The following is a 27,328-nucleotide window of genomic DNA, read 5'->3' as shown; positions in this document are numbered from 1 at the left end:
CTTAGAAATAGAACAACTTTATTATTCCTCGACCTCATACAGCAGTTGGTTACCAACTTGATTCTGAAAGATACAAACTTTTTTCCTTTATTTATTCATTTATTAATATTATTATTTGTAACATTATCTTGTCATATTCTTTTATTACATTAATATATATACAGTCATGGCCAAGTATCAACGACCCATATGGCAGGCTTGATAATTGCTAAGAAATCTTACATGAACCCAATGGTAGCCCCTCGTTAACCTACTAATAAAGAATATTTATCCACCAATGCAGTGTTGAACACTTATTCTCACTGTTCAATATTAGCATGTATGTGTATGTATATATATATATATATATATATATAATGATCTTAAGCTAACATCCAAGGTATGATTGATCTTAAGCTAAGATCCAAAGCATGATTGATCTTAAGCTAAAGATCCAAGGTATGATTGATCTTAAGCTAAAGATCCACAGTGTGATTAATTTTGGGGAAAGATCCAAGATATGATCGACTGTCAGCTAAATATTATTGATTTTTGGTTAAAGAACCTAGGTACGATTGATCTTAGACTAAAGATCCAAAGTATGACTGATCTGCTAAAGATACAAGGAATGATAGGTCTTTCGGTTAAAGATCCTAAGTATAATTTATCTTAGGCTCATTATTGATGCCCCTGTTACGCTTCACCCTGTTACGTGTGTGGCTGTGACATCCTAAAGTTCAGAAGGTGAGTGTCACTAAAGGCACTGCAAATATGTGACTGGTATTCATGTAGGGATTAAATGAATCCTGCAACATTGTAGAAACTGTAATGTCCTTTTCAACCCACATATACACATTTCAATGAGCAGCATCCATCAAGTCCAACAGGTCTTCCTCAACTTCGGAGGCCGAGTTCACCTCAACAGACATTTCTCCCATGATCCGATTCAGTTCATCACTTGACTGTTTCTGTCGAGAGAAAACAAAACAAAAATATAAGCATCATCAGCATCATCTCCATCATTGTGACTACACAACTATTCTTACCACCATATACACAATCCAAACCCTGCGCTACCCACACACCCAGTCTTTCCACCCAGAATATTTTTTCCCCACGGAATTTCTTCCTTGCTCATATTTTTCCTACAGAGAGAAACTTGCAGCTGTTCAAAATAATCGTCTACATCAGTGGTTCTCAAAGATTTTGGGGGTTCCATGCAACAAAATACTAAACTGGGGGTCCACAATAGTATTTTAAGGGCCCCTAAAATATTCTGCTTTAGATGTGTGTATTGGTATGTATTAGAAGAAACAGTTAGGTTTCTTTCTCCAACATTTTACATAATTCAACCAACACGAGTTAATGTGTGAAAAACAAAATGGGAATTTCAAAACAAGTGCCTGGGAGGTGGGAGGTACACTAGAATAAAATAGTAATCAAAGGGGTTCAGAGATTAAAAAAATGGTTGAGAACCCCTGATCTACATCATTTCATCTCACCAGTCTTGGAGGGACCTGCAAAAGCTATGGATACAGCCCCTTCCCTCCACTGGATTATTATCTCTGGATTACATCAATACAGGATCCTAGGGGTTCAGCAAAACAGGCCAATAGAGTAAGAACCAGAGCTAAAAGGGAAAAATAAACATTTGGGTTGCAGTCCAATGACAGAAACGAGTCGAAAGAAGATAATTAATGTTAATCATTTCTGTTAATTAAATAATAACAATTAGCAAACCTTTGAGGCATCAATCATAATCTCCAAGGGTTTTGTAGCATCTCTGATAATAGAGGGTCTGAAATGGAAAGAAGAGAAAAAAAAAAGGGAAAATGCCAAGAATTTAGAGAAGAAACATGGCTGCGTGGTTGAGAAGCTTGCTTTACAGCCAGATGGAGGGCAGTGTTGAGGGAAGGGGCTTTATCTCAGGGGATGAGAGGTTAAAGTATGACAGAGGGGAGAGAAACAGGTTTCTTGTTCTAGGGAAGATACATGCATGCAAGTGTATGTAGGTCAATAAGTAGGCATACATGCATGCATCTAAGCCTTTGGTGTACATGAGAATGGTGTGTGTGTGTACCCCCTTTAGGTGTATATGTGTGCATATGAAATTCTGAATGTTAAAAACAAACTCAACACATATATTTTTTATTAATGTCAGTTTGTGCAATTGTTTTAATTTACAGACCTAGTCTACCGCAGGACAACACACCAACTTGAACTTACACAATAAATCAAACAACAAACAAGCTAAATAGAGTGACGTACGGAGTGATGCTGTTTTCGTCATCATCTTTGTCCTCTGGAGTTGAACAGAACAGGTTGAGTTCTATTTCTGGTTTCTGTGACGTGCTTGCCATTCCGATCAGACGGGAGAGAAGCTGTAGCTGGGCCAGGGCATTAGCATCAGAACTGTTATCTGTCTGGAAGTAATAAAGAAAGGAGTGATTAGAGAAGTGGAGGGCTTACGATGGGCAGTAGGAGGCATGTGGTTGTGTGGAGAGGACATCTGGAGATATGTTGTGCATGTACAGCAGCTAACTGGCACTCCCTCAGAATGTGATGAAGCTGGCCCTTTGAAATACACACATACACACACACATATATGTATGTATATGTGTGTGTATGCATGTGTTACTGTTGCCTTGCCTTAACACTGTGTGATAGTTGTAAACAAGTGTCACCATCATGCAAGCAGAGTTGTTTGTTCCCAATCTTCCATGGAAACATGGGGAATATATCACCAGACTCGGAAACAGGTGAAGATTAGCAAGAGAAGAGCATCAAGCCAGAGAAAATCCATCTCAACCAATTCCATTGAACCCATGCAAGCATGGAAGAGTGGACATTAAATGATGACGATGAAGATGATGGTGACTAAATTAGTTCCTTTAATCGTGGAAAAAGAGATTAAAAAGTGAAGAAAACAGAACAAAAACAAAAGAGAAGGAATAATACCCCGTCTGGTCCACCTCGGCATGATAAAGAACTCTTGCTTTTGCCATCAGCAGTTACAATGTGATTGTCATTGGCATATCTAGAAAAATAGAAAACATGAAAGACATATTAGTTTCAAATTTTGCCACAGAGCCAGCAATTTCGGGGGTGGGGGGGTCAAGTCGATTACATCAACTTCAGTGTATCACTGGTACTTAATTTATCGACCCTGAAAGGAGGAAAGGCAAAGTCAACCTCGGCGGAATTTGAAATCAGAACATGAAAAAGGATTTTGCCTGATGGGTTAATAACTCTGCCAGCTCACCGCTTTTGTGCAAGACACTATATTGATTTTAAATTTTGGCACAAAGTCAGCAGTTTCAAGGGAGGGGGGGGGTCAAGTCAACTACATCAACCCCAGTGCACAGCTGGTACTTATTTTATCAACCCTAAAGCACTTTTCCCAGCATGCTAACACTTCTGTCAATTTGCCACCTTCATGAAAGACATTCATATCTAAAATATCAAGAAGTTCAAAATCACATGGTTTCATGTTCAGCCCCAGTTATGCAACTCAAAATATACAAAAATTTCCCCTTACATGTTACATCCCAGTTTTGTTCCTCGGTCTCCTTTTGGCTCTATGGACCCTTTTACTGATGGTAAGTACCGACCTCCAGGATTTGCAGAGATGGATTTCACAAGTTTGCCGTTTTCATTGAAAGACCTAAGAAACGAATTGAAAATTAAAATTTTAAATATGGAACCGGTAAACACATGCACACATATGCAGGCACAAGAATTTTTTGGCAAGCTCTTCAGAATGCGTGTAGCAGACAAAAAATTCTTTGTTTCACTTTATTTTATTTCATTCTATTTTGTTTCCTTGGAAAATTATAAGACTTTCTGTACGTATATATAAATAAAGTAAGGAAAAATTCCCTCGTTTCTTCTAACAAACCTTATTCCTATTAGCAACATATGTGTGTGTGTGTGAGAGAGAGAGAGAGAAAGAAAGAGTGTGTGTAATCATTTAATATCTGTTTTCCATGCTGGCATGGATGGACAGTTTGACAGCAGGAAGACTGCTCCAAGCTCCAACTATCTTCTTTGGCATGATTTCTATAGCCGGATACCCTTCCTAATGCCTACCACATTACAGAGTGTACAGGGTGATTTGTTTATGTAGCACCAGCAAGGGTCACAAAGTAAACTTGCAAGACAAAGACCCCTCAACTGAAGTGGGGGAGTAGCTTCGTGCCAGGTGATGAGAGATTGGAATATAACAGAGGGACAGAATCAGATGTCTTACAGTGAAGGAGGTAGATGGGCAATCCCAGTTAGAATAAAAGAGAGGAGAGAGAGAGATAGGAAACGGTGAAAAAGATGTGCTGAGGCTTACAAAGAGGTGTATTTAAACAAATGAAATGAAGATGGTAATTAAATCTCTCACCTAATAACAATAGGAATCTCTGTGTTCCATGCAACTTGACCAGACCGAGACAAAACAAAGGAACCGTCAGCATTTTGAATTTTCTCTTTTAAATATATGGACACCTGGAAAGCAAGGAAACGTATAGAATACAATATAATGTAATATTGTGTGTGCATGCATGTGTGTGTATACATGTGTATGCATGTGTGTGTGTAGACGTGTATGTGCGTGTGAGGAGGTATATAAGGAAGAGATTGAGGAGGAGGAGGAGGATAGTGGTCACTTACCCTGACGTGAATATCTTGGAAGAAACTTAACGCCGTCTGACGCAAAAGCTGAAATTCACCATCTGATAACTCAGAATACACCTGTGTACAGAATCGAAAGTCAGAATTCAGGGAAAAGCATTTCAACAAATTTTCTGTTTTGACAAAAAAAAAAAAAAAAAAAAAAAGGTGGGTACAGAAAAAATTTCCTGATACCATGAACATTACATTGTTTGCGAATAGCATTCGCTATTTTCAAGTGTCTATAAGATTGATAAAGGTCAGCTGGACACACACACACATACAAGATATACAATGTAAGTTTATCATCACAATCATCATCATCATTATCAACATCATCATCATCGTCATTATCATCATCATCACCATCATCACAATTGGACCTTTTGAACTTCTCTGTGTAACTCAGAACTATTCCAAACGTAGGTAGGTAGGTAGATGGTGGTGGTGATGGTGGTGGTGATGGTGATGATGGTGATGGTGGTGGTGTTGGTGGTGGTGGTGATTAGCACATAAGACAATTAAAATAAAACCAAACCTTGATAAACTTTCTGTTGATGTTCGTCACCTGCTGCAGGGTGCTGGCATTGTCTTTGACCATTTCCATAATGGCCTCAAGGTGGTTCATTGTAATGAAGAGGATCTCTTTGGGTTGCAGACACATCAGAAATTGGTACTTCACACCCATTGTCATCAAATCATATAACTAGAAACAACAACAACAACAGTAATAATAATAATAATAATAATAATAATAATAATAATAATAATCCTTTCAACTATAGGCACAAGGCCTGAAATTTGTGGGGAGGGGACTAATCGATTATATCAACCCCCAGTGTTTCACTGGCATTTAATTTATTGACCCCAAAAGGATGAGAGGCAAAGTCAACCTTGGCAGAATTTGAACTCAGAACGTGAAGACAGATGAAATGCCACTAAGCATTTTGCCCAGTGTGCTAATGATTCTGCCAGCTCACTGCCTTATCAACAACAACAACAATAATAATAATAATAATAATAATAATAATAGCCAAACCACTGAGCCAAGCACCTTCACAATAACAATAACAACATTGACACCAATAACATCAACCCCAGCAACAACAATAACAACACCAACATCAACACCATCATCATCAACATCAACAACAATTTATAATAATTACTTGAGGCTGTAAAAATGCGCACACTTACTTTGTCCATGCTGGCAGCATTCAAACGCATGACAGAAGAATGTGCAATACGGTCAAAGACCGCTCTCATTGCTTTCTTGGAGTAAACAGGCTGTAAACGGAATAACTCATCCATGAAATGTTTACTGAACATCGTACCAACGATTTCCTGCAGAACTGGAATGACCAAAAATGGAATGGCTTAGTTTTTAATTAGAATTAAGTTAGGTTTAATACATTTAAGGCATCGCCACTGCTGCCGCCACTACCACATCCATCCAACCCATGAACACAAAATCAGTGCTGGCCATAATTTCAATAGAAAATCTGTAGGGATATACACATATATAGACATAGGAGTGGCTGTGTAGTAAGTGGCTTGCTTAACGAACCACATAGTTCCGGGTTCAGTCCCACTGCGTGGCACTTTGGGCAAGTGTCTTCTACTATAGCCTCAAGCCGACCAAAGCCTTGTGAGTGGATTTGGTAGACGGAAACTGAAAGAAGCCCATCGTATATCTGTGTGTGTATATATATATATGTGTGTGTGTGTGTGTGTCTTCAGCCACTTCCTATTCATCATTGTCCACCAGGCCATAACAGATACTGGGTCACACAGAAAGAATAAATTTTAAAATTTTATTTGTATTTTATTGACTATCACAGTCTGCAGAGTGATTTTTGCATTATATGTAATAATTAAATTATATATTATGCCCTTCATTGTGTTGTGTTAGGCATGGAAAGACTGTCTTGCACGAAACTGTCCTGTCCATGGTGCAAAAAATGTTGTGGGCCACTGGTCTACATGCTTTAGGTTACTGTGTACAAGAATCCCAACTTACTGTTCATACTATAAAATGGTTTGCTTAGGATGAAAGAAAGTGTAGTGTTGTGAGGTCCCTCTAGTCCTGTCTCACCAAGGATTATTCAATCTCTGCCTTGTTGTGATGCCAAATGTACTCAGTAGAGTCTGTGAAAGGCTTCATGATAGGAAGAACATCCAGTTGTAGAAACCAAGTGACGCAAATTCATTCACAAGGCTTGGTAGCAAACCTGAGACTATGATACTTGCCTAAGGTGTCACTTGGAGACTGGACCTAGAATTATGTGGTTACAAAGTGAACTTTTCAACCCCACAACCTTGTCTTAAGTGTGTAAAAGTTTGTTTAAAGTAAGGGAAGGGGGGGGGGGAGAAAGCAGAGTTTGTTTGGATTGAGGGAGTGAGGGTAAGTGAGAGAGACAGACAGACGGATGCGAAGTTATACACAAAAGGAATAGAGTGAAATTTGGGGAGTGAGAAAGAGAGAGAGAGGGAGGGATAAGGATAGAGCAAGAAACAATAAAAATGAAAGCAATGATAGTGAGAACAATAAGGATAGCGATGAGGCGGAGGATACATACAGGCACACACACATACGTGCACACATATGCATACAAACACACACACATTTACGTACGCATATAAAAGTAAAAATCTTTGAGTACTTTTTTCGTTGTTGTTTTACCTTTTTGCGTTTTGTCCTGCATCACATTCTGTGCATGAAGCCTTTGGTCCAAGATGTACATCATTTCTCCTCCAAGATTTAAAATCAGGGCCGGCAGAGCACGCAGCGACATCGTTTTGTCTTTTCTCTAATCTTCGGGACTTAGAGTTTTTTGTCTTCGACAAGTTTTCAAACTTTTCCCTAGCGCTCTCTCTCTCTCTCTCTCTCTCTCTCTCTCTCTCTCTCTCTCTCTCTCTCCTTCTCTCTCTCCTTCTCTCTTTCTCTCTCTCTCCGATATTATAGATATATATGTACGTATGTATTATATTTATGTATATGTAGCCTGCGTGCGTATATGCTTGTGTGTACGTGTTGTGTTAGTACCCAAGTTCCTATTTGCTGAAGTGTTGGGCTGTTTCCAACAGACAGCCAAGTCCGAAATGTCTGCCAAATTCCAACAACTTCGTTATGTTTGTCTCTAAATTGTGTTTTTGTCTTCTTTATAAAAAAAAGTACGGAGAGAAGCTTTCTCACGCTTTGCCTAGCAACTGGGACAAACTGTTGCTAAACGGTCGTCACACGAATGTAGCTCAGACCACTGTTACACGGTGTCCTCATGTGGATTACACGCTTTTATGTGCTAGAAATAGCAGCTACACCACTCCCAAATACGGACATTTACAAATAAAGAAAATAACATAAATTTCTCGATACTCCTTTAAAAAACCGGATAGCCATGGCGGAACTAAACCGAACCAAAGTGGGATTGTCTAGAAATAGAAGCCTAATCTCCCTCAAACCACAATCTACAATCTTTAAAGAAACAGATTTAATGATGGAGTCCGGGATACCCAACGACTAGAAAAATGACGGGGAAACTTGCGGCTTGTGTGCCTTCGATGGATCTTGTTTTATCATCGTCCTTTAAAAAATTTTATACATTAGAGGAATGTTTTAACACGACATTCTTACTGTGACCATCACGTCTTCCGATCAGGTTGAATTTGAACAACAGTAACATAAATACGTATAACTACACATACACGTAGTGTGTGTGTGTGTGGTTCTCTGTCATAAACACAGACACTAGGTACAGTTCCGTTCACATTGAGAAGTTGGGTACAGTTTTATTCTTGGATTATATTGTTTATAATAGGTTTTTCTCTAATAGCATCCAGGGAAACTGTTTCCATGGGAGCCTGTGCCTGACTGCGTTTGTGATTGGTGTGTATGTGTGTGTGTGTGTGTGTGTGTATTGATCAGCTCTGGCTCATAATAAATACAAAACAGTACTCAACGATATGACAATAGTAAAGATGCATAATAGAGGTTAATTGGTGGTAGCTTTCTAACAAATGCTGCTACATGACTCCGAGTTTCGTGTAAGATCGATAGGAATTTTTTTTTTTTTATCTGGCTTGTTCTGAGAACAACTTTCTCCCAGTTTGAAACCTTAAAAAGGGGCGTGGGTGTTGACTGTGAGTATAGTGACGCCGTCCATACTGGTTAAAGCACCTTCCCATCTCACTTCTACACACATTCCCATTATCATCATTTAACGTCTGTTTTTCTACGCTGGCATGGGTTGGACGGTTTTATAGGATCCGGCAAGCTGCAGTGCTGCATTGAGCTCCAATGTCATCTTTGGTATTATTTCTACAGCAGGATGCCCTTCTTAACACCAACCACTTTACAGTGTGTACTGGGTGTTTTTTTTTTTTGTTTTTTTGTTTATGCCAACAGCACCAGTGAGATCGTCAAGTCATTTACAAGACATGAAAATAACAGGGAAAAGGTAAAAACACAGCCACACTATCTCAATAGACTTACCTGTTGTTGTGATGATGCTTGTCAATAGCTGTTGATATCAAAACTGGAGAAACTGTTTCTATATTTCTGAATTAAATTTTCATATATTTCATATAAACAATAACATGTACAAGTTTTACAAGCACCAATCTAGAACAGAAAACAATTAAAGTGAGACAGGGTTAGTATAACCTTTCAGAATTGAGATTACTCTGTTAAAAAATGTGAAGGCACATGGCTCAGTGGTTAGAGTGTCGGGCTCACAATCATGAGGTAGTGAGTTTGATTCCCAGACCGAGCTGTATGTTGTGTTCTTGAGCAAGACACTTTATTTCATGTTGCTCCAGTTCACTGAGCTGTAGAAATGAGTTGCAACACCACTGGCGCCAAGCTGGTGTGGAGAGGAGAGTCTGGTATGCATGGATGACTGCTGGTCTTCCATAAACAACCTTGCCAGTACTTTCTTTTTAAGTCTGACACTTATTCTATCAGTCTTCTTTTGCTGAACTGCTAAGTTGCAAGGATGTAAACATACCAACACAGATGGTCAAGTTGCCATGAAGGACAAACACAAACACACACACACACATACAAAAAGAGAGATAGGATAAGTAACAGATTTTTGAAGTATTGTGGGTTGGTTTGTTCAAGTTGGTTTGTTGAAGGTGATACCCCAGCATGGCCACAGTTCAATAATTGAAACAAAGGAAATAATATATAAAGAAACACAGTTATTATGTTTATAGAAGTCTTTATTATACAACATTTACATGGATTTTGGTTTTTTATTTGAAAATATAATAATATATTACAAGTTAATCATTAAAAATCATCAGTCAAATAGCTTCAATCAGATTTGTTGGAGACCACATAGGAACGACAATAACAACAACAACAACAATAATAATAATAATAATAATAATAATAATAATAATAATAATAATAATAATAATAATAATAATAATAATAATAATGATAATAATAATAATGATGATGATGATAATAATTATTCTTTCTACTAAAGGCACAAAGGCCTGAAATTTGTGGGGAGGGGCTAAATCAATTACATCAACCCCAGTGCATAACTGGTACTTATTTCATCAACCCCGAAAGGATGAAAAGCAAAGTCGAACTCTGCAGGATTTGAACTCAGAATGTAAAGATGGACGAAATACCACTAATAATAATAATATATAATAATAATAATAATAATAATCTTTTCTACTATAGGCACAAGGACTGAAATTTGGTGGGACGGGGCTAATCGATTATATCGACCCCAAAAGGATGAAATAATAATAATAATAATGGTTTCAAATTTTGGCACAAGGCCAGCAATTTCTGGGAAGATGATAATAAGTTGATTAGATCAATCCCCATTGCTTGACTGGTATTTATTTTATTAATCCCAAAAGGATGAAATACAAAAGCCAATCCTGGTGGCATCTGGACTCAATGTGAAGTCAGAAGAAATGAAGCTAAGCATTTTTCCCGATTCGGTAACAATTCTGCCAACTTGCTGCCTTGATGATAATAATAATAATAATAATAATAATAATAATCCCAGGAAAATAGTACTAAACATTTTGGCTCACACTCTACAAAAGTTCTTGTCCTTGTAATATATTCTGTCTGTATTCGTGTCTTATCACATGAGTCAAGAATGAAAACCCAACAGGACTGGAAACATTTACACTATAACACCTGCCCTAGGTTACTGGTTGTTGATTGGCACGTATTCATTATCTAGTTGACATCAAAGGGAAAATATGAATCATAATATTTATTTTTTATTTTACACATTTGTTTAGCCTTCAATATCTCCGTTAACTTTGAACAAATTTACTAATTTTAAACAAATGTGTTAAGTTTGAACATTTTTGCTAATATCTTGAACACTTAAATGCATGTTCTCCAAGATGAACTTAATTCTTCTTTTGGGAAAAGAAACTTGATGTAAAAAAAAAATAATGATAAAAATAAAAGATAATAATGGTTCTTCCTCTGTGCAAAGCAGAGGGGTACCATAGCCAATGGGGATTATCTGAGGTGTGGTTATTGCTAGTTGAAATAATAATATTAATACAAGAGAAGGTATGACAAGGTCACCAGAATAATCCACTGGGAACTATGTAACAAATTTAGTGTAGGAAAAGCAAGAAAACAGGATGACGTTGAGTCAAAGGGTGCAGTAAGAAATGACAGAGTTAAGATCCTTTGGTATTGTACTGACAGACAAAGAAGAAAAAAAGTCGTGCCTGATAATAGATATTACTTGTTCTGGTGACAGCCGAATCATTGAAAAAGAAGTAAACTGATGCAATATGAAATTCTGAGGAGAGAAATCGAAACACTGTGGTCAATGAAAAAGGTGTATATTGTCCCAATAATTGTTGGTGCCCAAGGTACAGTGAGAGAGACAATTTTTTAAAAATTAGCTGTAAATATTAGGAATAAAAATGAAAATAGAACAGCATTTCTTGGTAGTGCAAGGAGTCTCTGCAAAGTCTTTGAGACTTGAAATGAAAGTATGACCTTAGTTCATGAGAAGTGGTCAGCCGGTACAATAATGACATCTCCAGCAACAAGCTTAGTATGTTAGAAAAAATAAAAATAAAAAAAATAAAAATAATAATAATAATAATAATAATAATAATAATAATTTTGGCACAAGACCAGCAAATTTGGGAGAGGGGATAAATTGATTACATCAACTCCAGTATTCAACTGGCACTTATTTTACTGGTTCCTGAAAGGATGAAAGGCAAAGTTGACCTCAGCAGAATTTGGACTCAGAATGTAAGGATGGGCAAAATGCCACTAAGTATTTTGCCTGGCCATGATAATGATTCTGCCAGCTCACCGCCTTAATAATAATAATAATAATAATAATAACTACCAGTACCCATGGAAATTCTACAGTAAATATGAAATTGTTTAGATGGTTGTAAGTTTATATAGAACCATAAAAATCAGCGTCCCATTACAAATTGTATATTCTGCATTTTTTTCATCTAACAAACACCTTTCAGTTCTTCTGATGAAGGTTGTAATTGAGGGGGCATCACTTTCCCATTCTCTCAACAGTTCATTTATAACTTCTAAGAGCTTCCCAGTAATTACAGAGAATATTCATGTCACAAATGTAACTTTCAACCATATGTTTAGTTTTTTTTTACTTTCTCTCTCAGTTTCATCTTGTATTCAATCTTGAATATGTTCCCTTATCTGTTGTAAATACTCACTCTAGTGATGATTTCATTTCTTTTCAGTTCAATTTATATCTTCTTTTCTTGCTGTTGATACAAAGTTTGGTTAACTTATCAAGGAGCTCACCACTGCAATCCAGTGTCTGTCAACAGGAGTGTAGTTTCTGATTAAAGAAAATATTTCTTTTGTAACTACCACTCTCGATAAACTGCAAGACAAGCTACTTATCTGAAACGGAAGTAATTCTTCAAATAAATTCTGACACAGGGTTGAGGTGAAGTCTTCCGTGGCAGCACATAGCATCAGTCAGTACAAACCTTTGTCATCTCCTCCACGAGATGCAACATTTTCAGGTCACCCTTCATCACTTTGTCCCAAGTTCTCCTTGGTCCCACTCTTCCACAGGTTCCACTAACTTGGTATGCCTGGCACTTTTGCATGCAGCAGTCATCCTCCATACACATCAAATGCCTGTACTAGAACAGCCTCTTCTCTTGCGCAATACACCAAATTCTTTTTATACCCAGTTTTTCTCTCGTCTCGTTTGCGATCTGGCATTTTCACACACTTACACTGCACATCCACTGGAGCATGTAAACTTCATTTTTCACTCACCTTCTGCATTCAAGGCCCAGGTCTTGCTACCATGCAGCTTTGCAGTTCTAACACAGGCATCCTACAATCTGCCCTTCACTCTGAATGTTGCCAGCAGTGGTCATGGCTCCCTGGATTTTTTCCAACACATTCTTACTGTAGCTACTATACTTTCGGAGCAGCCACCTCTTAATCATGTCTCCTAAGTAAAAGAAGCTACTAACTACTCATGACAAGGCATCTGGACAGTTAAAAGATCTATTTCTATTGTCCATATGGACAGGAGAAGGCTAAGAACTAACCCTTGATGGATCCCTATCTTCACCCCAAATTAGTTACTGAGATCACTGACTCTTACTTTACAAACTGAATCTTTGTATCTGGCTTGCACAACCCTCACAACCCAATTATCTAAACCTTGATTCCTCACTAACCACCAAATGCTTTCTCCAAGTCAACAAATACCAGGAATAGAAGTTTGCTCTCAATTAAGTATTTCCTTTGCAGTTGCCTCACTAAGAAGATTGTATCTGTGGCATCTCTTTCAGGCACAAAGCCAAACTGCATTTCATTTGTGTTCACTCTGATATGGATCAACTGTGCAACAACTCTCTTCATAACCTAATCTAGCAGTTAATGTTACAAATTTCAATATTTCAGGCTTTGGCCAGGCTATGACACCATCTCTAAGGATATAACCAATTATATAAGCTCCAGAAATACAAATCTATAAACTCAACATTATTGTCCATTACTCCTCTTCCTCCTCTTCTGGCTGCTAATTTCGCCAAATCTCACTTTCTACATCTCATACAAAACATCTTTTTCCGTCCAGTCCTTCCTCCCAGATCAGCAACTCTCTAAGTCTGGAATCCTCACACTATCAAACTTTTACCTGCAAAACATCCATTTACAGATGACCTAGCTACCTGAATGTCACATTTATGCTCATCCCGCTGCAATCTTGGAGAATATGCAATGACCACCAATAATGGCCTTCAAACAAATCCAGGAAAGAAAAAGAAAGAAAAAAAAAAGATACAATAGCCTGGAGATCAGGGAGTCCCAGCAGGTCGAGCTGTTCATTCTTTGCATTGAGAGGTCACAGCTCCAGTACTAAGGACCTACAGGCGTGTTTAGAATGTTGCAGGAAAGAATCATGAGATGGATTCTTCAAGCTGAGCTGACCAGCAGGAGGCCTAGGGTTAAATCCAAGAATAAGATGGTTGGATGATATCCATAGTCTAAGATGGTCGCACTTGGGAATCCTGCTGGAAAGCCTAGTTAAGCTTGCTTTTGATAGGACCCTATTGAGGAGGTACCTGAAAACTCTACTTCCACAACCTTCCAAAGAATAGTTGGTGGAGAAAATAACAGATGGATGAATAAAAGAAAAGAACCAGAACAGCTGATAAAGGGGCCAAAAAGTAGTAAAAAAAAAAAAGGTTTTTGACAGTTTAAAAACAAAACAACAACAGTAGCAGCAACAGCCAATATATACATATAGTTTTATATAGAGATATTAATTTTTATAAACTTATTTCCTTGAACATTAAAAAAAAAAAAAATCAGGAAGTTAGTATTACATTTTTGTTGTAACAGTTGAGTCTAAAATATATTTTTAAAAAAATCTCTTAAACATAAACAAGCAGAACACCGAATGTACATATTTACAATAATAATAATAATAATAATGATAATAATAATAATAAAATTTCAAAAGAAAAAAAATAATTGAAAATACAACCCTAGATATTTAACAGGTCAGTGATCTGCTTTCCAAAACAGTAAATGATGTTCTAGCTGTATTTACAATTATATACACATATATTTATGTATGTATGTATGTATATTGTATGTGTGTGTGTGTGTGCATAAAGTAAATGCTAATTTCATGTTTACTGCCTTAAAACAAGTTTAAGAACAACAAAACAAGTTTAAGAACAACAACAAAACATTCACTGATAGAGAAACTCAATATTGAAAGTAGAGTTAAATCTGTTGTAAAACTTGTTTTGTGTGGGACTTTTTTAAGCCAGACAGCTTATTTCAACCGACACAAGGTGAATAAGCTGTCGGGCTCAACTTAAAAGTCCTAGTGAAAAAAATAAATGTATGATATATAAGTATTATATATGTATATATATATATCTTCGTTTTTGTGTTTGTTTTGCAAGATTTTTGATGTTAATTAATGTGTTCAAACAAATCCTGTTGTGTCTTGGAAGAGCCATTACACCAATAATAATAATAATAATAATCCTTTCTATTGAAAGGCACAAAGCCTGAAATTTTGGTGGAGGAGACTAGTTGATTACACTGACCCCCCACTCCTTCACTGGTACTTAGTTTATTGACCCCGAAAGGATGAAAGGCAAAGTTGACCTCAGTGGAATTTGAACTCATAATTGCAATGGCCAAAATACCATTAAACATTTCATCCGGCATGCTAACGAATCTGCCTTAATGATAATAATAGTAATAATAGACACACATACACGGGCTCCATATCACTTTTTTGTTGTTAATTGATTGGTTAGCTATCTAACGAACTATATACCATATTTTAACGTATATAAGAAACCCTTTTTTGTCAAAAATTAGGTTAAAAAAATATGGGAGTTTCTTATACATGGATAGTATTATAATCACTTACAAAACCTTTTTCCAAATTTTAAGACCCAAAAATTAGGGGGTTCCTTATACACATTGAAATATGGTAATCAATTGTTTGTGCTGTGGCAACCCCAACAATGATGTACCTCCTCTCTGTTATTATTGGTGTAATTGACCCTTCCAGGACAAACCAATTTGAAATATATGTATTATATATGTATATAAATATATATAAACAGACAGAAGTTTTCATTTGTCGTTTTCATTTACCACAGCTAGAAATGTACAGAAAAAAATAATAATTTCTTACATTAGCAAAAAGTCACATTTTTTTTTTTGGAGAAGATTGCAGTCATTAATAAAACTGACTCCAGTTCTTTGGTTTTCATCCTTCCGAGTCCAAAAAAAGTTGCCCATGCTGGAGTTTGAACTTAACACATAATGAAATACCATCAGTTGTTTTGTCTGATGCTCTACAAATTCTGACAATTCAATATCCTTAATAATACTAATAATAATAATAATAATAATAATAATAATAGTAGTAGTTTCAAATTTTGGCACAAGGCCAGCAATCTTGGGGGAGGGAGTAAGTCGGTTACATGAACCCCCCCCCCACCCAATACTCAACTGGTACTTATTTTATCGACCCCCAAAAGGATGAAAGGCAAAGTCAATCTCAGCTGAATATGAACCCAGAACATAAAGACAGACAAAATGCTGCTAAGCACCTTGCCCAACATGTCAATGATTCTGCCAGCTCACTGCCTTGAAATAATAATAATAATAATAATTTTGGAACAAGGCCAATAACTTGGGGGGGGGGGAGAAAGTTAATTATGTCGTTCCCAGTGCTCAAATGGTAATTATTTTATTGATATTGAAATTATGAATGGCCAAGTCCACCTTGACAGTAACTGAACTCAGAATGTAAAGAGCTGGAAGAAATGCAGCTAAACATTTTGTCCAACATGTTAACGATTCTGCTATAATAATAATAATAATAATAATAATAATAATAATAATGGTTTCAAATTTTGCCACAAGGGCAGCCATTTTGGGAGAGGGGAACTAGTCAATTACATCAACCCCAGTGTTTCACTGGTACTTAATTTATCGACCCTGAAAGGATGAAAGGCAAAGTTGACCTCGGTGGAATTTGAACTCAGAATGTAAATAATAATAATAATAATAATAATAATAATAACAATTTCTAACATATGCACAAAGGTAAAAAAATTTTGGTGGGGGAGATAAGAGTTGGCTTTGGCAACATTTGAATTCAAAACATAAGAGATTATAAGTATTGCAAGACATTCTTGCCTGCCACACAAACCAATTCTGCCTAATTGCTACTCCTTCTTTGATGATAATTTTTTCTTCATCTCCAACCCACCTCCTCACTACAATTCCACAAGAATTCAACATAGAAATTGACTCAATGTGTTCAGTTAAAGGAAACCCAGTTATATTAATCCAGCTCTGAGTCTCATCAACACTGATATGTATGTGTGTGTGTGTGTGTGTGTGTGTGTGTGTGTGTGAGAGAAACCTTAAGAGATAATGCATTTGTTTTTCAGGCTTACAATATACAGCTGCTATGAAAAAGTTTGACAGACCAACAGAAAAAATAATAATAATAATAATAATCATTTGGTAGTTTTATTATAAATAATTACAAATAAAATTTAAATATAAAAAAAAAGATCACAAACCAATAAGAGAGCATCTATATGGTCAGTTGACCTTGCTAGAAATAGAAGCCAAATGTCTTTGAAATTATACTTTATCATTTATATATATGTGTGTGTGTGTGTGTGTGTGTGTGTAACAAAAATACGCATGGAGAAAATCACATCTTTAATTGTTGAATTCGCCTTACAAAGCCGACAATTGTTTCTATTGAGTTCACATATTTAGACATAGAACATATCATTGAAATTGATATTTCTGAAAATATGTGTTAACATGTTTTCAAGGCGATCCAAAATTAGTTAAATTCAAAGTGATATATGCCTCAATTTTTTTAATCCCCTTTTTTTCTTTTCTTCTTATATATATATATATATATATATATATATATATATATATATATATATATATAGGAAAGTTACAATGGGTAATGTTGTCTGCAATAAACTCTATTGATAAAAGGCCTGTTTAATCAGGGTCTGACCAGGCACTAAACAATAACAACAATACAATTTAATTAGTGAGGAAACCCTTTTTACATTTTTTTTTTTTTTTTACTTATAAAAAAAAAAAAGATCTTTTTTAGTCTTTTGATTTTTATTGTTATGTATTTTTCTTTCTTCCAAAGAACTGGAAACGATATAAAGACGCCCGAGAAGATGTAACAAAAAAAAAAAAAAAAGAGAAAGAAAAAAAAAACAATCAGACATGATTGTGTGATTAAGACATTCGCTCTGCAATGTGCTTCTACTTATAGGCTTTGCTTGACCGATTCCTTTCTAGTAAAACTTGGTAGACAGAAACAGAGCAGAAATCTATTACATGTGTGTAGGTGGGTGGGGGTGAGGGTGTCTCTTTTGTCAATGTTTTTTTTAACCTTTTATGTATTTCAATAATTGGATTGTGACCATGCAAGGTTTCGTGTGGGAGTTCTCAACCATTTTTTTTATCTATGGACCCCTTTGATTACTATTTTATTCTGGTGGACCCCGCCATAACCATTCAATGTTTAAAAACTAGTTTTATAGAAAGTTTTTTCAAAATTCCCATTTTGTTCTTCACACATTAACTTGTGTAAAATATTAGAAAAAGAAACCCAGCTGTTTCTTGTAATACGTACCAATACATACATCTGAAGCAAAATTGTTCAAGGTCCCTTAAAATACTGTTTTGTTACCTAGACCCCACTCCCCAGTCTTATATGGCCCCTGAGTGTCCATATAGATCCCGGCTGGGAACCACTGGTTTAGTGGAACAAATCACTCCCAGTATTTGTTGAGTTAAACTTGGTACTCATTTTAGCATTCTCTTTTGCCAAACTGCTCAGTAATGGGGATGTAAGTAAACCAACACCAGTAATCGAATGGTGGGGCTGAGGTTGACAAACACACACACACATTTACAATGAGTTTCAATACAGTTTCTGTCTACCAAATTCACTAACAAGGCATCAATCAACTCCAGGTCACAGAGCTATAGTAGAAGACCATAGAGGGTGCCATGCATTGGGACTGAACCCAAAATATAGAACATGGTCGCAAAGCAAGCGTCCTAACCACTCAGCCATACCTGTACCTATACTAACAAAAGATTTACAAATCAGCGAAAATGACAGATAAACCAGTGTTTTGATAAAAATAAAAAATACTGTCTGGTATTGATTCCACCTTACTTTCATGGACACTCCCTTGCAACATCTGCCCTCAGATATACAGAGAAACAGTGTGACTGCTCCATTCAAGGCTTCTAACCCCCAACAATGTTTATTATTGTTTATAAAAATGCATGATATAAAAAATAATGTAATTTATTTACTACAAAAATAATAACAGCAGTAGCAGCAACATTAATTTCCGGTGATGAGGAAATGTAACATAGAAATAAGAATGTCATAGTAAGCAGTAATATATAGGGGCAGGAGTGGCTGTGGGTAAGTAGCTTGCTTACCAACCACATGGTTCTGGGTTCAGTCCCACTGCGTGGCACGTTGGACAAGTGTCTTTCTACTATAGCTTCGGGTCGACCAAAGCCTTGTGAATGGATTTGGCAGGCAGAAACTGAAAGAAGCCCATCAAATATATATATGTGTGTGTGTGTGTGTGTGTGTGCAAATATGTTTGTTCCCCCACTATCACTTGACAACCAATACTGGTGTGTTTATGTCCCCATAACTTAGCAGTTCAACAAAAGGGATTGATAGAATAAGTACTAGGCTTATAAAGAATAAGTCCTGGGGTCGGTATGTTCGACAAAAGGCAATGCTCCAGCATGGCCAGTCAAATGATTGAAACAAGTAAAAGAATAAAAGAATATCTTTTACTCCCTCAGCAAATATTTTAAGATCCATTTTTCGAGGGTTTGCAGCAGAGACGATCATCATCACCATCATTTAATGCCTGCTTTCCATCCTGGCATGGGTTGAATGGTTTGACAGAATCTGATGTTCTACAGGGTTGTACTGACTTCCAGTGACAGCGCTTCTTTGGCACGTTATTTTTATGGCTGGATTCCCTTGCTAATGCCCACTGCTCTGCAGAGTGTACCGGGTGCTTTTTTTCATGCTACCAGCACTAGTGAGCTTGCCAAGTAACTTGCAAGATGAGAAAAGAACAGGAAAAGGAAAACCTCCATCGTATAAGCGAGAGTATTTGAGGGTGAGGTGAGGTTTTATGTCAGAAGTTGAGCGGCTGAAGTAGGGTTGCATAACAAGCACAGGTGTCTAGCTATAGAAAAGATACATTCCATACCATATACAGACAGGTGGGAGTATCTGGAGAGAAGGTAGAGGCGGTGGGGATGAGTTGTCAGAATCTTTACTGGTATGGGACATTGGATAGACTGCTAAATGTGGGGCACAGGCCCCACAGGTTGGGCCTGGGAAAATTGTGGTGGAGTGTGGTTTTGTAGTTGCCAGGCACAAGGTTCTCATTAAAGTGATTCATTTGTTTTCTTAGTCAATAAGTTTTTTTTCTTTTTTTGGTATTCAGTACTTAATAAAAGAGATACTGGTAGATTCTTTTGAATTAAATAATTGATAGAATATTAAAAATAATATGGTGCCTTGGGCAAGAGTCTTTTGCTATAGCCCTGAGCCAACCAAAGCCATGTGAGTGGATTTGGTAGATAGAAACTAAAAGAAGCCCATAGTGTGTGTGTGTGTTCGCGCGTATGGGGGGGGGGTGAGTGTTTGTACATTTGTGTTTTCTTGTCTCGGCATTGTGTGATAGTTGTAAATGAGTGTCACTGTCATACAAGCAGTGTCATTCTGCAAAAACATATTTGGCAATGAGGAAATATTACCTTGCTGGGAAACAGGTAAGTGTTGATGACAGGAAGAGCAGCCAGCCGTAAAAAAATCTACCTCAATAAACTCCATCCGACCCATGAAAGCACGGAAAAGTAGATATTAAAATGATGATCCTCACCATCATTATCATTTCAAATTATCCAAAAATTGTGTAGAACACTATGTGTTAATTAAGTCAGTATCCTGTTAAATTATGTCCTCAAACAGAAGAAACTGTTTGTACTGAAGTAAAGTAAACTGTTCTGTTAGGTTTTTGTAAAGTCTTGCTGCTTCTGTTCGCTGGTTTCTTTCCGTATATTCAATTAGATCTCACATTTTATGGAATTCTTGTAGAGTTACTAACAAAATGACTGACGAGCCAGAAGTTGGTATAGGATACTTTTGAAATTTGTGCTTTGGGGATCGACAGAAGCTTCATCAAACACAGAACTGTCCTTTTGAAGCTAAAAAGATTCAGCTAAAAGATTCAGCATGAAAGAATTTGAATTATGGGTATCTTGTGTAATGTTAGCACACATCAAAATACATTCCTAAAGTATAGCATTTAGCAGGAAAGTAAACCAAAGATTATTTACATTAACAAAAGAGAAGTCTTTTTACTGAGTCTCAGACAAACTCTATGAACCGAGACTGAACTTAATAGTCAATCCTCTTCTGTAGACTTATTATCTTTCAAAACTGATATCTGAGGTCACTGCTCCACCCTCTCAGTTAAGACAGTGCTAGGTAGAGTGGAAGGGGACTGTACAAAGAAATAAATGGCACTGAATCAATCAGACCCTTGCTGGAATGGGGTCACCTTAAAGGGGTTGCATGAAATATACAGGTTCACTCAGTTCTTGAGTTCAAGCTTGTCTACTTAACCAAGCAGGAGGAAGCAAGAGTAATGCATCAAGTTGTAACCCTTTTGGTACACCAACCTGCCAATACTGCCCCTGGACCCATGAGACAAACTTCCTGTTTTATAGAGATCTAAATTAAAACTATCCATCAAAATTTCATGCTAATTTATGTTTGAAATCCCAGTTTAGTAATGACAGAGTTATTTTACTAAATTCTTCATTAATTTAAAAATTAATTGAAACAAAGGCAGGGCAATTCAATAGGAATTTTATAACAAAAGAAATAACATGTTAACCACCACGGCCTGTTACTCGAACTCACTTGTTACACCACATATTTTGCGCAGTTACACTGCATACTGTCTGATTACAAATGTAATTTTTTTTTTGCATTTTTACAATATTTCATAAATAAACTTTAATAATTAACATTCGTGTTGTTATCTTCAAAACCATGTCAAAGATACAGAATAAAATGTTTTCTCAAATTATGAAAATGTACCACCGATGGTGCATATTGCGGTTGTGTGAAGTCTGTGACAAACTGCTGATGGTACATGTGGCAGTTAACGTGTTAAAGAACTATGTAGACTTTATATTTTGGAGAAAGTCTACAATGTGGCGAAAATTATACGAGAATTGTTAATGACAATGATCAATTAATTAGTTGAAGATGATTGTTTGGTATCCAATCAATTTATATTCAAAGACTTTAATACGGTCTTTTTTCTTTCACAGTAGAATGCTGTGTGGGGACCAGCATGCCAAAGAATAGACCCAACATTCCCTCTGCATGTCATAAAAAGAGACTTAAAACAAGTTGAGGTAGCATTTGCACTTTGACCTCATAAAACCCTCACCAGCAATGACGACCCAAACAAATCTAACAAGTCCTCTCCCCCGGGGAAGTACCTTCATTGCCTATAAAGCACATTGTATGAAATGGTTGGGGGCCAAGATGTCAAGACGCCCATCCACCTAAAGGGGAAAACTCTGGAGGACAGGTTGGGTTGGAGGGTTGTCGCAAGGGGTGCAAGGGTGTCATGCACCAGGAGTAAGGAATCTCAGTTCCACCTGAGAAAGCCTATTTAGTGGATGCAGCAACATGCAGCATGCCCCCATACCCGACAAGGGAAGGACACCTTAGTAAGAATGGATGAACAGAACACTATGGTTTTGAAATTTATTCAAAAGGTCCTTTTCAATCATGAAAAACTGCATCCCCCTTAGTGGGAATCTACACAACAAGGATCATTTGCTGCTAATAGAAACTTACTTTAACCCTTTTGATGCTAACATGGTAGAGATCACGCCTGGTTCTTTGATGCAAACATCTTGTTTTATAATGATCTAAATTCAAACCTTACATCAAAATTTCATGTTAATTTAAATTCCAAACTTAAGAATAACACAGTTATTATTTCCCTAAATCCTTCATTATCTTCAAGTTTAATTGAAACAAAGGCCATATACATCAACAAAAATATGGTAACAAAAGGGTTCAAGCACTGCAATTAACAAGATTATCCCAGTCTTGTTCTTGTGTCTTCACATTTGAATTAAGAAGTTCACTCAGATACTTCTTAATAAATTAATTATAAAATTAACAAAACGTCGATGTAAAACATTGTTAGAATTTAAGCTGATTCACTGGTCATTCTGATTTGTGTTTCATTTCCCAAACTGACCAATGATATTCTGCAAGGTTTCATTATAACAATATATATGTACTGATACTGCATCTGCTACCAGGTTCCAAAGAAAAACCGAAACACTTTGCATAGAATTGAACCTGAGCACTTTGTAGTGCACCTGAGCACTTTGTAGTGCACCTGAGCATTTGTATACAATCAGTTCATTATTCTCAGTTTAACCTTTCGCATTAGTAAATTCAGATAAAATATTACGAGGGGAGGGGGAAAAATGGTTCTTTGCAAACATCCTGAGAAGAATGATAATAAAACAATAAATCAACCAGAGCCACGCCCTTCACAAAACCTGCACAATATCTTCCTAAAATAATTCTAAACATTTTACAGTTAAATGTTAGCTATCTTCATTCTCTAATTAATCACTGTTCATAACACACACACACAATTAATTCTTTAATTATTGACATGTTTCTAGAAATTCTTCTTCATTTTGGCTATTTTTTATTTTTCTAGATATTTTGTATTTGAACACACCAAAAAAAAAAAAAAGTTGCAGAATGGAATTAAATCCAGCATTTACACCACAAATATTAGTATTTCGTGTTTTACAATATATTATTATTGTTTTATAATACATTTCTTCCAAATATTTACACAAATATTAGAATATATCCTTAATTTTTAGATTTTACAGGGAGCATAAGATAGATGACTATCATTTCCTATTAAAAAAAGAAAGAAAAAGGAGGGTGTGTGTGTGTGTGCAATATCTGCAGAAGTGCTGTGACTACAAAACATTTTATAACAAACAAGACATAGAATAAAAATATAAGTGAAATACAAAAGAATTGTTTTCAATGCAAGTCATGATCTGGTTTTTGGGGATCTTCTCTCTCTCTCTCCCTAATTTATTACCCACTTTAAAGCAGCTTTTTTGTTTGTTTAATTGTTTTTCTTCGTTTAACTTTTGTTTTTGGTGACGGGGGAGCAGCAATTTATTACAATTTCTACATTTTCAGAAACGGTGATAAGAAAAAGAAAAATGAAAAAAACCCACAAAAAAGGGGGGATGGTGGAAAAAAGTTCCAGTTATATGCAATAGCAGCAGACTTTAGATACAGACTTTGGAAATAAAAATTTGAAGGAAAATATCAAACAGAACATCAAATTTGAGGGTTACAGGAGGGGGGGGGTAAAAAAAAAAAAAGAACTTGACTTTAGTTGAGTTTTTATAAAGTTATTTCAACAAGTTTTTGCAGAAATGGACAACTACATCCTCCAAGACACAAAACTCAGTTCTAAACACTGGTGGAATGTCGGAGGCAGATATACATACATTATATATATGTATATATATATAAAATCACACACATATATTTGTACACATACATATTGATAGGGAGAGAAGAGAGAGCAGGTATAAACTGGTTGTTTTGTTATTTATTATATCTAATTATCACAGATTAACATCAATAGAGTTACTATAATTGTAGGAACACAAGAGCTGGACAATTTTAGAGCAACAAATTGAAAAAAAAAAGAGAGAGAGAAAATATGAAACTTTCGAATTTCCATCACCATCTGAAGAGGATGAGTAGGTCGGAAACCTTGGGGCGTTTGTGTCAGCAAAAACATTATGCAGGATTTTCAAGAGTTCAACAAAAACAGTTTCCAGGGTTTCATGGAGCTGTAAGAATGGTCAAATACAAAAAAAAAGAAACATTTAACAAATTACAATTTTTGAAGAACTATTTAAAAAAAGACACTTTATAAAAAAAAAATGTTGACTCCAATATGCATTGGTGTGCGACTTTGGCACATTACATGAGTTTTGAGGGTGGTTTCGATAAAACTAATTTCACTGTTACATTTCTTGTAATTTTTGTTTTTCACACCAAAATCAAAACCTTAGAACAGGTGATTTATTTTTCATATTTTACTTGTCACTAGACAGTGACCATGCCAGGGCACTGCCTTGAAGGGTTTAGTCGAATAAATTCATCTTAGTACTTGGTTTTTAAGCCTGGTACTCATTCTGTTGGTCTCTTTTGCCAAACCACTAAGTTAAACGGGTGAACCTGGAACCTTGTAGTTGGGAAGCAAAACAACTTACCACACAACCATCGTTTGAGAAAATGCAGGGGGAGATAAACTATAGCCATTTACTTAACATTATCTCCCTTTATTACCACGAGTTTTTGTTTTGTTTTTTTTGAAGGTGCAATGTCAATTTTTTGCGATTGAATAGACAATATGTTTCTCAATGAATTCCTCGAGAGGGGATAAAAGCCCATATCAGCCACTGCAGGAAATAGACTCAGAACACAGAGACACTCAACTAGACTTTCTTAACAAATATCTAGAATAACAAATTGAAACAGTGCAATCCTGAAGCCCTGTTCCATATGGTCTGTCATGGCAAACAGTCCTGCTTCGGCATTAAAACTTCATTTCCTCCAAAACTAATTCGTTCCACTTTGAGCTTTATACAGAACCATTATGAAGTTGTCGTTTAAACTCCGCCCAGTTCTAATCAATCAAACCTATGACCAAAAGCGTTCCTACCATGGCCATCTCACCTATATTTTCATTCGTACTTTTAGTCAATGCATTCTTTTCGTTAAGACAGCAGATGAGATCTGTTTAAACCCAGCTCAATCGAAGCGATCGAACTCATGATCAAAAGCATTCCTGTCGTGACCATCTAGCTTGTATTTTAATACACAGTGTATTTAGGAGTGTTTTTATCAATTCATTCCTTCAAGACAGTAGGGTGTGATTGGGGGAGGGAATTAGGCTGTTATTTTAAGCAAATCTTGAACCTGTGTAAGAGGTTTCTTACATACACAATGTAGCTTTGGAAAATAACAGATTTGAACCTAGTCTCTAGTAAATTGTTATGAGAAAAGAATTCAATGCTGCAAAAAGCTTGAAATATGGGCAAACAATATTTCAACACTGATGTAATATTAACTCTAAAGCCACATCAGTAGTGGTGGGTTGACATGGAAACGTATGAATGATTTCATTTAGTCTACTCGTTACATAATTGTATTTTCTAGCTTTTAGACACACCTGTCTTTACAATATCTGCGGGGCTTAAGGGTGAAAGGGTCTTGAAACACCATTAAAGGTCGACAGGATATAAAAAGAAGAGATGAAAATGCATTAAATCATACATATAAAACAAGAATTCCTGCTGTGAACAAATTTTTAGAAAGTTAAATTGATGAATTACAATGATTGAAAAGCATCAGCCATTTTATAAAGTTTGTTAAAAAGTACAAAAATAAAATGTAAAAACAAAAACAACATTAAAAAAAGGATTAGAATCAAAGAATTCAAAGCATTTGTCCAAGTTGTTATTTATTAGCTGCGGTAAACATTCCAAAATACACATCACATGGTAGTTTGTTTTTTTCAACATTTGAGACAGAAATATGTTAGAAATAAAACAAAATACAGGGGTTGGTTAGTAGGTTTTTATGAAATAAAGGAATCTTTAGAATGGTGACAATTACAAATAAACTTTGATTTATTTTCTTACGCGGCATGTGTAAGGACATTCGAGCAAGATCGTTGCCAGTGCCCCTGGACTGGCTCCTGTGCAGGTGACACATAAAATACACCATTTTGAGCGTGGCCGTTGCCAATACTGCCTGACTGGCCTTCGTGCCAGTGGCACGTAAAAGCACCCACTACACTCTCGGAGTGGTTGGTGTTAGGAAAGGCATCCAGCCGTAGAAACTCTGCCAAATCAGATTGGAGCCTGGTGCAGCCATCTGGTTTCACCAGTTCTCAGTCAAATCGTCCAACCCATGCTAACATGGAAAGCAGACGTTAAACAATAATGATGATGATATATATATATCTATATATCTATATATATATATATATATATATATATATATATATATATACATATACACATAGACAGAAACATAATACTTGATTATGTTATAACACAGATATTTTACTACTAATATACATACAATCATAAGCCATAGAATAAGAAATATTACAACAGCCATTTGGTTTGTTTGTTCATGAACGTTTATTCATAACTACTGACATAATTGTAGTCTCCAGCTTTATTAAATCCAATTCATCCTTATCATTTAATGTCTACTTTTCAATGCTTGCATGGAGCAAATAGAATTTGTTGACAGATTTTCTACAGCTGAATGCCCTTCCTGTTACGAACCCATATCTTGTTCTAAGCATGGTAATATTTCCCTCATAACTGGACATGGTTATCATGGAAAACAACACCGCTTGTATAACACTGATGCTCATTTACAACCAC

At 36.2% G+C, this 27,328-nt stretch overlaps 2 protein-coding genes across 4 annotated transcripts in view; both read right to left on the bottom strand.

Moving 5' to 3' along the window:
- Position 1: 1 nt before the first annotated feature.
- LOC106867857 (protein OSCP1) lies at positions 2–7,885 on the bottom strand. 2 transcript variants are annotated; one of them, XM_014912901.3, is made up of 10 exons: positions 7,322–7,885; positions 5,836–5,990; positions 5,177–5,344; positions 4,639–4,719; positions 4,370–4,473; positions 3,518–3,643; positions 2,938–3,016; positions 2,248–2,402; positions 1,720–1,777; positions 2–947 (listed from the first exon to the last, which is right to left on the bottom strand). In XM_014912901.3, the coding sequence occupies exons 1-10, from the start codon at positions 7,431–7,433 to the stop codon at positions 837–839; spliced, it is 1,149 nt and encodes a 382-aa protein (XP_014768387.1). In that variant the 5' UTR covers positions 7,434–7,885; the 3' UTR covers positions 2–836. The 2 variants fall into 2 exon arrangements, with proteins under 2 accessions (XP_014768387.1, XP_052831768.1); XM_052975808.2 differs by lacking the exon at positions 1,720–1,777 and having other exon boundaries at positions 786–947; positions 7,322–7,572.
- A 13,739-nt stretch (positions 7,886–21,624) lies between these two features.
- Positions 21,625–27,328, bottom strand: part of LOC149131444 (uncharacterized) — a 42,979-nt gene continuing 37,275 nt past the window's right edge. For both annotated transcript variants that reach the window (XM_089339611.1, XM_089339613.1), the window contains one exon: positions 21,625–24,709. In XM_089339611.1, the coding sequence (XP_089195737.1) occupies positions 24,702–24,709 (8 nt within the window). In that variant the 3' untranslated portion in view covers positions 21,625–24,701. The remainder of the gene's footprint in view (positions 24,710–27,328) is intronic.

This window comes from Octopus bimaculoides, chromosome 22 (assembly GCF_046866305.1).
Source record: "Octopus bimaculoides isolate indiv1 chromosome 22, ASM4686630v1, whole genome shotgun sequence".
In the NCBI taxonomy this organism is placed as follows: domain Eukaryota; kingdom Metazoa; phylum Mollusca; class Cephalopoda; order Octopoda; family Octopodidae; genus Octopus; species Octopus bimaculoides.
Note: the sequence above shows the minus strand (reverse complement) of the source record. Positions and strands in the feature narration are given on the sequence as shown.

Bases quoted from the DNA above. Each gene is read 5' to 3' on its own strand.
- LOC106867857 (XM_014912901.3), bottom strand. From the start codon at position 7,433: ATGTCGCTGCGTGCTCTGCCGGCCCTGATTTTAAATCTTGGAGGAGAA. The intron at 5,991-7,321 runs GTAAAACAACAA...TGGTCATTCCAG, and splicing joins GCAGGACAAAACGCAAAAAG to TTCTGCAGGAAATCGTTGGT. The intron at 3,644-4,369 runs GTGAGAGATTTA...TTCGTTTCTTAG, and splicing joins GAGATTCCTATTGTTATTAG to GTCTTTCAATGAAAACGGCA.